At 49.4% G+C, this 12678-nt stretch overlaps 1 protein-coding gene across 8 annotated transcripts in view; it reads left to right on the forward strand.

Annotated features, from left to right (window-relative positions):
• The window catches only part of SPTAN1 (spectrin alpha, non-erythrocytic 1), a 514843-nt gene that overhangs the window by 71040 nt on the left and 431125 nt on the right, over positions 1-12678 (forward strand). For all 8 annotated transcript variants that reach the window (XM_069609174.1, XM_069609169.1, XM_069609172.1 and 5 more), the window contains exon 7: positions 4235-4379. In XM_069609174.1, the coding sequence (XP_069465275.1) occupies positions 4235-4379 (145 nt within the window). The remainder of the gene's footprint in view (positions 1-4234; positions 4380-12678) is intronic.

The following is a 12678-nucleotide window of genomic DNA, read 5'->3' on the forward strand; positions in this document are numbered from 1 at the left end:
TTGAAGGCTCTTCCCTTTGGATTGAAGTCGGCCCCCAGAGTCTTTACGAAGTGCATGGCTGAAGTGGCGGCCCATCTGTGACTACAGGGAATTCATGTGTACCCATACCTCGATGACTGGCTTATCCGGGCCAAGTCAAAGGACATCCCCGTTGGTCACACGGAGAGGACCGTCCGGCTGCTGAACTATGCAAAATCCTGCTTGGCGTCGACAAACACAAAGTGCCGGAGGTTTGCCAGCAGGTTCCCCAGCCGGGAAGCATGGGGGACGAATTCTCCTTCCCTTGGGAAGGCCTGTTCAGTATGTGTTCCCTCCGTTGCCTCTGCTACGAGTCATCAGTCAACTCACAGTGCCAGGGCAGAATGATCCTCGTCACGCCAGTGTGACCGATGCAAATCTGGTACCCGGACCTTCTCAGCATGTCAGCGTCCCCTCCAGTCAAGCTACCAGTGGTCGTGGATCTTCTCTCCAGGGAAGGAGGCGCAATCCTGCACCACGACCCAGGATCGCTGAACCTGAAGGCCAGGCTCCTGCAGCATTCGAGTTTGGTTGTTAGGAGCTGCCTGCGGACTGCATGGAGGTCCTCACCAAGGCCAGTGCGTCGTCAATGCTGAAGTGTTACAGACACAAATGGAAGCGTTTTACGACTTGGTGCCGGTCGCAAAAGAGCGTCACGGCCCCTCAAGTCCTTCCGTACTTGTTGTTGGCTAAGTCTGGGCTGGTGCACACCTCCATCAAGGTGCATCTGGTGACTGTCTCCCGCTACACCAGGTCTCTGGGACGGTCTTCTCTTTGGTCGCACCGTCTAGTGAAAGATTCATCAAAGGACTGTTCAGTTCGTTGTCACCAGTGAAGGCGCCTGCCCCGGCATGGGAACTCAACATGGTGCTGACTAGGCTCATAGGGGCCGCATTTAAGCCGATGCATCAAGCTCTGCTTATGTTCCTGTCTTGGAAGACAGCTTTGCTCGTGGCCATCACCTCTGCCAGGAGGGTAGGTGTTAGGCAGAATCCTGTGCAGTGTCCTTAGGGACCACTACACACAATTAAGACTACAGGTGGTAATACAAGTTTTACCTTTTGTACAAGCCTGTACTACTATGTTAAAGTGGTAGCAGTAGCGGAGCAGCCAGGCTTATCTCGAGTATGAGCAGTAGCAGAGATTACACAAAGGGACCACAATCACTGTGACTTGAGCAAACACTCACTCAAGGTTTCAGGTAAAAACACATAAGTACATTTATTTTTAAACCGTTTGTTATAAAAACACTTCTATTAATTCAAAACCACACGTGAAATACACTACAACCAACCAATTCACTTTGTACGGTATAACTCCAAGGTAAGTACCCTGTGTTTTAACGGACCGGTGTTGTGAAACAAAAGACATTACCGGGAATACATATGCAATCTTTTTTGACAGCAATGACAGTTCGGTCTTACTAAAGAAATGCGTATCCGGGGCAAGAAATGTTACCGGGACAAAAACACACTTAGCACCTGAGATACCCAGACAGAGTTGGGGGCAAAAATCATAGGCAATACTTTTGTCAAGGCAGACAGAATCAGAGAACACTCAGACAGAAATTCAAGAGTCAGTAGGCCGGAGCCAGTGTCAAGTGGAACCGGTTCCTGTTGTCGAGGATCGCAGTCGGACAGTTCACAATTCAATTCTTTGTAGCCAGGAGTACTTGGATATTGTCAATGGAGGAATCAAAAGTTATAAGGAGGGAAGATGAGGACAAGCCTTATAGGAGGAGAAAAAGGGATTCACCCTATTTCCTCAAGCAGGACACAGTACCTTATTCAATGAAGACGCTGGTGCCACGGCAGTTGTTCCTGGTAGTTTCCTGCAGACCCACGGTTCCTTGAGCTTCTGCAAGAAGGACGTCATCTGGAGGGGTCTGCACCAACAGGAGCGGCTCTTCAGATGGCTATCCTGACCACTACAGCAGTGTGCAGCGAATTCGACCACGAAGAGGATCCTCTGGCTGTAGAAGATGAGCTGGTTATCCCCACCAAGCTCAAGGGTAGAAGATTCCGGACTAGTTCTTCTCTGGTCATCGAAGGGTAGATAGCTCAGTACTGCAGCAGGGCTTCACCGGGACGGGATAGATGCAGCAGCCGACTTCTTCTCCGCTTCTCTTCGGTTCATTGTAGTTCCAGTGGCGACTCTGATTTCTAGCCCAAGAGTCCTGCCTTTTTTATGCGAAAATCCCCCATTCACACAGCCTGGTTGTCAATCGTGCAGCAGGGGGGTTGTCCAGTCCGGACAACCACCTCAGCCAATCATGGCAAAGTGCGACTTAGGTTTCCTAGGATGCCCTTTGCAGGGGGTGACTACACCCCTCCCTCACATTCTGCCCACCTAGACACCCAGGCACCTAGAGGAGGGCTTCTTGGCAGAAGCCCGCCAAAAGACAGTGAACAAAAGCAAACCTGGTTTGCCATGCAAAGTAAAACACAAGAAGGACTTTAACAAAAAGAAATGGCGAATAAAGCTGACCAGAGCCAAAAGAAAGTATTTGGTCAAGCGGGTTTACGTTCGAGGCTAATATAATAGCCTACAACAATACCACGTTTATATAGTATAACCGCGGTAGAAAAGTTAGGGTAGATACCACTGCCACCAGCCAAGTCTAAATGTTAAAAGAGCGAAACAATGCTCTAGGAGGTAAAGATAAAAAGGGCTAAGGATTAACCCTTTCCAGTACTCCATGTAAGATGGGGTGTACTGGATCTGTGGTTAAATGACTAAAGTTAATGGCAACTTTATCCGTTTCTGGGGGACAGTAGTCAGCCCCAGAAATGGAGGCGGTGGGAAGTCTAAAAGACAACCCTGTGTTACTGCACTGAAGGTGCTGTGTAACACACAAAAGAGAAGGGCTACTGAAGTGGTGTACTCCAGAGCCCACAATCACAAAAACAGATGAAATACACATGGCAAAATATGGGTAAGAGTGGGGGAAAAGCTCACACTCTTACCGAGTGGAAAGAAATAACTACAGCAATCAGCAAAGCTGCTGAGGGACTTACTAGGTAAGGGAAATTAGCCATTGAATTAGAATTCTCCCTAACGGTAGGTGAGAGCCAGGCCCTGTCCTGCAAGCAGCCTTGACTTTCCACGAGACGAGGGTGGTGCTGCCGACGCACCCCTCCTTCATGCCCAAGATTCCGTCGAATTTCATCTCAACGAGCCCTTTGTGTTGCCTGTGTTTTTTCCGACTCCTTCATTGCCGGCAGAAAGGACTTTGCACTCGCTGGATGTGGCTCGAGAGCTGAGGTTTTATGTGGCCCACACGAAGAGTTTCCAGAAGACTTCTCAGCTTTTTGTGAACTTTGGTCCTGTGAACCATGGGAAGGCCTTTTCCAAGGCTTCCATCTCCAGGGGCCTCTCCGGCTGCATCACTCATTGTCACCGGTTGGCAAACCGACAGCTGCCTGGCTGTCAGAGAGCCCATTCTACCAGAGCGATCACTGCGACAACGTCTTTCCTGTCTGGTGTACCCCTGCTGGACATCTGCAGAGCAGCTAGTGGAGGTCTACGCACACCGTCACCAAATTCTACTGTGTTGACAGGTATTCCAGGGATGAGTCCAGAGCTGGCCAAGCAGTGCTGCGCATCTTGTTCATTTGAAGGTGAGCCTAGTGAGGAGGTAAGAGTAATTGCTTCTGTTGAGCCTTGCCACCTCCCGTGGTTGTGCACGTGTACTGCTATGTATTCTTTATTCATGAGCATGTGAATCCATGCCAGACCCCATGCTGGAGAAGGAACTAGTTACTTACCTGTAACTGTTGTTCTCCTGCATGTGTCTGGCATGGATTCACATGCAAATCCTCTCTCCTGCCCCTCTGCGGCTCTTCTTGGTCATACTCTCACTTTACGTGCTACCAAATCTGAGGATGGCTGCCAGAGGAGGGGGGCAGTATGACCCAGAGCTCAGTTTATAGGAGAAAGACAGTTTATAAATGAAAGTGAAGCTGTTTTTTCTTTTACCAGGGATTCCCAGCCTATTCATGAGCATGTGAATCCATGCCAGGCCCATGCTGGAGAACAGTTACAGGTAAGTAACTTGTTCCTTACATAGTCTGTGAATTCTGGAAATCTAGAGTAGATTGTAGGAAAGCAAGGGCAGCACCAATCCCTTTGTCCCTCGTTCCTTCTGTTGTGACTGATCGTTGTGAACAGACCTCTGAATGAATATGCACGCTAACGCAGCACACTTCTTCTGCAGGGACGTGGATGAGACCATAAGCTGGATCAGAGAAAAGGAGCAGCTGATGGCTTCCGATGACTTTGGCCGTGACTTGGCTAGTGTGCAGGCACTTTTGAGAAAGCATGAAGGTTTGGAGAGGGACCTGGCAGCATTGGAGGACAAGGTAACCCACAAACCCCAAGATCCCTTAACGCCGGCGTTGGGGATTGGGAGGTGCTGGGGTGCAGTTGGTTGACCTAAAGGGAGGGATACTGAGATTTGCATGAATGGTTGGAGAAGGCCCTTGCAGTGCCTAGAAGACTGGGTCCTGACCTTACAGCTTGGGCCTTCAGATGGCTTTTCAGAATCAACTCTGGGGTGGATATACAGCAAGGCCAACCTATTATGTTGGAAAAGGAAAAGACGCTGATACTTAGCCAAAGCCAGTCAAGGTATGTGTAGAAGCTGGTCCTTTATCAATAAATGCTCTGACATCTTGGAAGAACTTGATAACTTCTTTACTTAGTTCTGAGTAAATTTGATCAGGTACATTAAGTCGGGTAAGTATAAGGGACAGAGCTCATCCACCGGCATCCTCTCTCAGCAGTCACATCCTCCACCTGACACCCATAGAACCCACTTATACAACATTCTCTCAGCCTGCTTTCTACATCAATCACACCACATGCCATGCATTCCAGGCAGGGTTCACGGAAGACTACATCACAACAGTATGGCAGCAGAGCAGTGATTCTTAGCCTGCTGCACCACACGCACTTATGGAATGTATTGCTTATGAATATGCTTGCTACCTGTTGAACTGTCTTAAAGGTAAAGTGTAGGAGTCTGGTACAGAACCCAACAGTAGTGAATATATATCATGTTTGGTATTAGTTTAGCCATAGTCTTTACATGTTAATAGTGTTTTCAAAGCCCTAATGAATAACTGTTTATTTGTATACTTCTCCAGCATGGTGTCTGGCATAGATTCACATGCTCATGAATATTCCTTGTCGTCAGGCTCTGTGAGCTATTCTCCATTTGCTTTTCGAGAAAAAGTCCTATTTTTGTCAAACAGAGCCTGTGTGCTCTTTTCATCGGCCGACAAACGGAGGGGATCCATTTGCCGGTGAATTTCAGCACCCCACAAGGGCAAGGATTGTCGAGTTTCGTCAAAGTTTCCAGAAGGCCATCGTGCCTACTCCGCACCCCAACCATGTCGGAAGAGAAGAAAAAAGGAAGCTCCCTTTTCAAGCTCTGCTCCAGGTGCGAACTGCAGAATGTGTTTGTGGAGGACAAACTCCTTCAGTGCCTCTGTCTACTCCCGGATCACAGAGGAGAAGATTGCAAAATCTGTCTCGGGTTCCCAAAGCGAACGATGAAGGATCGTCACAGTAGACTGGCGCCGTGGCTCAGCGCCAAGGCCTCTGGCTCCAACCAGGGTTATACCTCACACAGGACCGGCCGGTCCGAGGAGTGGGCTTCTAAGTCCTTTGAGGGTGCTCCATCTGTGGGGGCCCAAGATGAGGTCAAGCACCGCAAGTCCGTTTTCATCGTGGTCACTGCGCAAGTGGGGCGCAGTCAACCTCACCTGCCTCCATTGGCAGCAATCGATCCAGCTCCTCCTCAAAGAGGAAATTGCCCAACCCGGCTAAACTTCAGGAGAGGTCCGAGAAGGGTGGAAGAAAAGGCGGCCGGCCTGCCCAAGAAGGCCCAGGTGGAGCAAGAACTGGTGTTGACAATTTAAATGGTGGCAGCCGCTCTCACGAAAACCAAAGGGGCTGACTGAGTGAAGGTAGCCCAGACTTACGCCCAGTGTATCCATAACCCTGAGGTGGGAGGCCTCTGCCGGGGTGGTGAAGATGACACCGGAAAAGAGGATGTCGTTGCGGAGCCGGGCTCCGACCCCTCAAGCTGCAGAAAGTGGAGTGGGGGGGGGGCAGAGACACAGATGACAAGGAGAACCAGGAGTACACGCACACGATCCACGAAGACGTGGGTGGACGGCGATGGCAGAAACGCCAGTGGCAACAACAGCGCGGGGCCTAGTAGGCCTACCGGTCCAACTCCTCCAAGAGATGTATCGCTGTACATCCTTTCGACCCTACACATGTTGGTGTTGGAAATTTAGAAAAGGATGCTGCAGGCCCCCGGTGACCCCGGCAGCCCTGAAACAGCCTCTGCCAAAATAGAGGAAACGCCATCCGACGCCTCTGCATCAGCCTCCACACCAGGTGCCCTCCCTTTCTCCCCCCCATCCCTCCTCCCCTAGGGACCCAGACACGGGGACGGAAACGACGACGAACAACATCGTCACGGCGGGCAGATTGCTGCAGCCGAGGGCGTCCCCATGCCAGAGCATCCGAGCTCTTCCAGTTGACAACCGAGGAGACCAAGAAGGAAGGTTTCCTCTACCAGAGTGGCGAGGCCAAAAAGAAGACCATCATGGCGGTTCCCCTCCTGGATGACATTTGGGAAGAAGGCCTGGCACTAATGAAGCGCCCGGCCAAGCGGTACAGGCTAGAGAAAAAGTGCCGGTGTCCGGACCAAAGTGCTGATGTTTGTAACTGTCACCGGACTCGGTGGTGTCAGCGGCTGCAAGGAAGAAATGGTCTAACCACTCGTCATCGTCCTCTGTCCCTCCGGACAGCGAGGGGGAAGAAGTTGTATGCCATGGGAAGAAGGTCATCTACTGCACTATTCCTACAGGTGATCCCGGAAGGGCAGGAGCCTGCTTCCATCATGCTGGACACCCGTCCTGCACCGCGTGGAACGAACGCCCAATCAGCCCTTATGAAGAAGTACGCGTGGCTCTCCATCTACCGGTGCCTAGATAGCTCGTATTGTAGGAAACTGCTTTTTGTTAATCTACCCGACGTCACCGAAGCCACCACGCTTCCCAAGATGGCCGACCTATTAGCCTGGAAATCGGCCGGAGACTGTCGCATCTCCAACTAACAAGCCTCTGATAGGCCGAATGGTCTATTTACAAACATACCCCCAAACTGAGGCGGAAGCCGGCCGCATCTCCTAAGGGCCACTTTCAAAAGGGCCTGTGTGCGTCTGTCTGCTTATGGACGTAGGATCTGACCTTCTAACTTCATGATCTATCTGGAAGTACATTGTAATAACGGATCTATTTTCATGTGCTGTTTTATTACTTGCGTATGAGACATCCTGCCGCACCCTCTCGCCTATCCCTGTATTACGTGCGCCAACTTGAGGTGTGCCTTCTTGTTACTCACCACTCCGAAATAGGCCGAATATGTGGAGGAGTGACCTTGGAGATGAGGGTGGTACAAGAATCGATATTCAGCCTTCCATCCCAGCTCCCCTGAGTACAAGACCCAGGCTTCCTCAAAGAGGGGCTATTTTCTACAATGTTTCAAAAAATGTAGCAGGCGAACCTCTCCGGAAAGAATATGGCATGATAACCTGCTCTGAGATGAGTTTGCAGCACATGCTTTTTGCTCACTGTACCTTTCACAGATGGGAAATATGCATTTGCATATCAGTCTTAGTCCCGCCCACATGGGCAGTCCAGCAGCGAAATGCTATGGCAATTCCTCTCTGAACAAGAGTACCAAAAGCAACCCCATACACGTGTTTCAGCCTTATTGGGCCTCATCAGTGAGGTGAAGCTTTGCTCGCTGAGCACAGTGAGCAGGGAGTCCATGTCTGGTTGCCCCCAGGTAACTCGGGGTTACCAATCCCAAGTTCCTTTCAAATATTTCAAAAAAGGTAGCAGGCGCTCCTCTCCAGAAAGAACATGGCATGATAACCTGCTCTGAGATGAGTTTGCAGCACACGCTTTTTGCTCACTGTACCTTTCACAGATGGGAAATATCCATTTGCATATCAGTCTTTGTCCCGTCCACATGGGCAGTCCAGCACCTACAATGTACCTCTTTGCTGTTTCAGTTGGGACAGACAGCAGAGCGTTTATATGCACTTGAAGACAAGTTCACAAGATAGTCACTCAATGTCCCAGAATCCAACAGAAGACAAATATCCAAACAAAGCCGTGGAGAGAAAATAGTAGCAGACACAGGATTTGGCAATTATAAGTATGTACCTGAGCACACATGCATCCAGAGTAGGTGTAGAAAAGTTCCGGATGGTTGACAGCAAGCCCTCTGCGAGGAAGGCTTTGGTTCCGTGTCCAGAAGCGGCAACCTGGAATGAAGTACCGCAGGAGACAGCAGGGAGCCGGTGTCATGATGCCTACTCCGGGGAAGCCAGTTCAGGCCCAGCGTCCCCGAAAGCAGACATCATGTCCCCAGGGAGGGACCCAGCAACCCCTTATAGGGGCTCTTTGGACATTGTCCTGGCGTCTTTGGCGCCAGGCTCATAGAAGGCATCAGTCCTGGCACCATAGGCGCCAGGCTCATTATGGGAGTGCTTGGATGGACTTACCTGATGCAGACCATGCTGCCGGATCCAGACCTCCTTGAGGTCTGAAAGGGACTATTTTACCTATGGGACTATTTTACCACTCTGGCGTGGCTGAGGAAGAATACTTACCTGGAACTACTTTGGGGGCTATTTAAACCACGCCCAGACAGCAGCTCACGCTTCGCGTTGTTCTGCATCTAGCAGCTGGACGCTCACCGTGTCTGCTCCTGCATCCTGGCTCAAGCCACGCCCGCCTGCAACCTGGAACACCTGAAAAGGAAGGAAAGGAGAGAAAGGTGAATAATTGAACTTTACCTACCTCCATCCGGAGTCCGGGACCATCACTCAGACGATCCTAGAAGCGCATCGCTCGCTGCAGCGCCGCGTTCCACTCGCCTTCACGAGGCGCCCTCGGGCTCTTCAGCGACCATTGGCACCATCCGCCGCCTTTCAGCGCCTAAGAGAAAAAGAGACAAAACAAAGGTGAGCGAAGGAACAGATTGAGGAAGGCCTGATTCTTCCACCTTAAGACTTACCTGATTATTGTTGGGACAATCTTTCCTCACCTCGGGTCGGCGCCGCTTCTTTGGCACTTCCGTACCCCAGCCCCTAAGGGGAAAAAGACATACGCATTAGTGGGTGAAAGCAAGATCACTAAGGGAACCATCCCTCAAAAAGACTCACCAGAGTTTACCTTCGGCGAATCCATTCCTCTACGCGGATTCTTCATCCTGCATCTGAAATAGAGAAAAGGTCAACGGACAATTAAGGCTTGAACTTTGGCAACTGAATACTTACGGCCTCATATCGGAAAAGTCAAGCGGAGTTGAATACTCGCCAAACCCGAGATCCAGTGAAGTAACTGGAAATCAACGCGCCCCTGCATCGGAAGCAGGATGGAGAGCTCGTCCTTTCAGACTCTAAGGTGAGACTCTACGGGGAATCGCGGAGGGGGTTCGAGGAGTGTGAGAGGAGGAAGGGGGGGAATCCGACACATTATCCAGCAGACAGTTAATCCCCTTTTCCATCTACAGAAGGATTCTTCTACGGGCCAGACAGGCGAGGTTTGGGGGTCCGGTCCAGTCCGTCTTCAGAGTCCTGCGCATCACCTTAGAAGAGGTCATAGCAGTCCAGAACAGGTCGGCGCCTCCGTGGGAATCAGGTGAGCGTTACAGCCGGATCCAATAACGTTCCGAGTCAAGAGCCAGACGAGCACGACAGGAATAAAGGAGGAAGCAAGCCAGTCCAGTAGCCAGGCAAGGGTCAGAACCAGGAAATCAGATGAGGAATCGTGTGGAGAAGACACGAAGTAGTAACGGACGTAACCACTTGTAGCTTGTAATGCTAATTAGCAGCAACGAGCCCCTTGAAAGACGGTGGTTTTATAGCCGTATGGGGGCGTGTCTTTCCATACGTCTAACACGTACAAAACGTGTCAGGTGACCCAGAGTCCGTCGTAGTTTATACAGGCGCCATGGCAACCTGTATCTGGTCCACAGAGGAGCTTGTTAAGAAGTCGTATTGTGCGAGGAGGCCCGCAGGGAAGCCCGAAGTGTAACACTTCTAAATACTGCAACTGGGACTCTGACATCCCGAGTGGATCGATTAGCGGAGAGGTGCTTGTACAAACTCTGAATGCGCGCTGATCTGCTCAGCATTCTCCAGCACCATACACTCCCGCCCAACTACTAACTCAGAGGACCATACCCCGCAGGACATAACGTACAGCGCCAACTATTTAGCTCTGGATAATTGTTAAATCATGCAGCCTAACGTAGCAATCTAACGTAAATACAGCCTCTGAACTATGACTACATAACCGAAGGTCTGCTTCTCTAATAACGCACGCAGTACCACGAGCCATTGTTAATTAAATGTTTCTTCTACTAGCAATACTGCTCCATTTGTCTAGAAATATAGTCTGCTCACTCTGTACCGAACATTCCAATCCGAGATTTGTACCGATCAATGACATGATTTATTACCACACTGCTTACCAAATTATGTCGTGCCTATTCTGTACTGTCAATGTCATCTGGTATGCATAGTAACAAGCCAGCTTGTTTAATATTGTAATCTCGCAACCCCTATAGGGACCCATTTTGCATACACAAATTGACCTCTTCTAATATGTCTCTATTACTAATGTATATTATATGCTTGGTCTAGACCTTCGCCAATAGCAAACCATGTTAGGCTCCCTACTAGCCATCATGTACCCATTTATCCTAATACACAATGCTGTTCCCTGTACAGGAGGTGCTTTCATCTCGCAGGACAAAGGTCTTTTTAGAATTGGCTGCCGCCGTCCTTGTCCTATCCCTTGCCCCACTCACTTCCTACCTATTACAGTACCATTTCCGCCCCTCCAGGAACCGGAAACTATCCCCACTCAGCCAACACCTTCCGTGAGCCCACCCATGGTACTCTCCAATCATACGCCAACCAAAGTGATTCCTATTGCTAAAATCACTATTCAGGGCAACACTAAGGTCACGTACCAAGTACTTCCACCCCTGCACCAGCACTCTGGTAACCACTCCCAAACAACATAAACTCAACTGTATATCCATGCCCCCTCAAAGTAAGCCTCCCCCCAAAGCTACATCTAAAGAAACCAGAGATACCATAGCCCCACAAACACTAACTACCATCGCTATGCCCCCAGCAGATCCCACACCTAATATTAAAGGCACGCTCACTTGGAACCCATGCTATCGAGATCCTTGATCTCGTTATTGACCAACAACTAGATATCCTAGTTATTACAGAAACCTGGCTTCACCAAGCTTCAGGCCCTTTGCTGGCTCTCGCCATACCACCTGGGTTCAAATGCTCAAAGCGGACAGAACTAACGCACAAGGAGGCGGAGTTGCCATAATAGCTTAATCTATCCTGCAAATTAGGGCAAACCCCCTTGAAGATCTAGATGGCTACGAACGTCTCCTAGCCAAATTTATCTCGAACCCCAAAACTACAACCAACTTTTTGGTCATATATAGATCACCCGATAAAAACACTCATCCTGATTTAGACATCCCTCTCATCAAGCCAAACACCAGATGTATCATCCTTGGAGACTTTAATCTAGGCTATCATCCCTCTCTTACTCTCCCCTCTCATCAAGCCAAACACCAGATGTATCATCCTTGGAGACTTTCATCTAGGCTATCATCCCTCTCTTACTCTCCCCTCTCATCAAGCCAAACACCAGATGTATCATCCTTGGAGACTTTCATCTAGGCTATCATCCCTCTTACTCTCCCCTCTCATCAAGCCAAACACCAGAAATATCATCCTTGGAGACTTTCATCTAGGCTATCATCCCTCTTACTCTCCCCTCTCATCAAGCCAAACACCAGATGTATCATCCTTGGAGACATTCATCTAGGCTATCATCCCTCTCTTACTCTCCCCTCTCATCAAGCCAAACACCAGATGTATCATCCTTGGAGACTTTCATCTAGGCTATCATCCCTCTTACTCTGCCCTCTCATCAAGCCAAACACCAGAAATATCATCCTTGGAGACTTTCATCTAGGCTATCATCCCTCTTACTCTGCCCTCTCATCAAGCCAAACACCAGATGTATCATCCTTGGAGACTTTCATCTAGGCTATAATGATTGATATTCAGGATCACAAAGCTAAAGCACTTCATGTAGCTCTCAAAGAGATGAATTTTACACAACTAGTTAATGCACCTACCCACATCAAAGGTAGAATACTCGATTGGATTCTCACCCTTAAGTCACAATTAACCATTGAATCCATCACACCTCTTGACTGGACTGACCACCACATAATCAACTTCACAATAACCAGTAGCAACACAGGACCCTCAATGACAAAGAAAACGATACCTATGAAACAAGAAACATAAAAAACTCACAACTGACCACCTTTCTCCCGTCCTAAGAAAAGCCCTAGCCACAACCACTTTAACGAGTAACAATGCTAATTACTTGGCTGACTGCTACCAGAAATGCCTCATAACCGCTATTGATTCAGTAGCACCCATCGCAACTAAAACTCGACTCGTTGACAAATGCGCAAGTTTTTGGTTCAACGATGAACTAGTGACACCCA

Source organism: Ambystoma mexicanum, chromosome 8 (assembly GCF_040938575.1).
Source record: "Ambystoma mexicanum isolate Mex_15411 chromosome 8, UKY_AmexF1_1, whole genome shotgun sequence".
In the NCBI taxonomy this organism is placed as follows: domain Eukaryota; kingdom Metazoa; phylum Chordata; class Amphibia; order Caudata; family Ambystomatidae; genus Ambystoma; species Ambystoma mexicanum.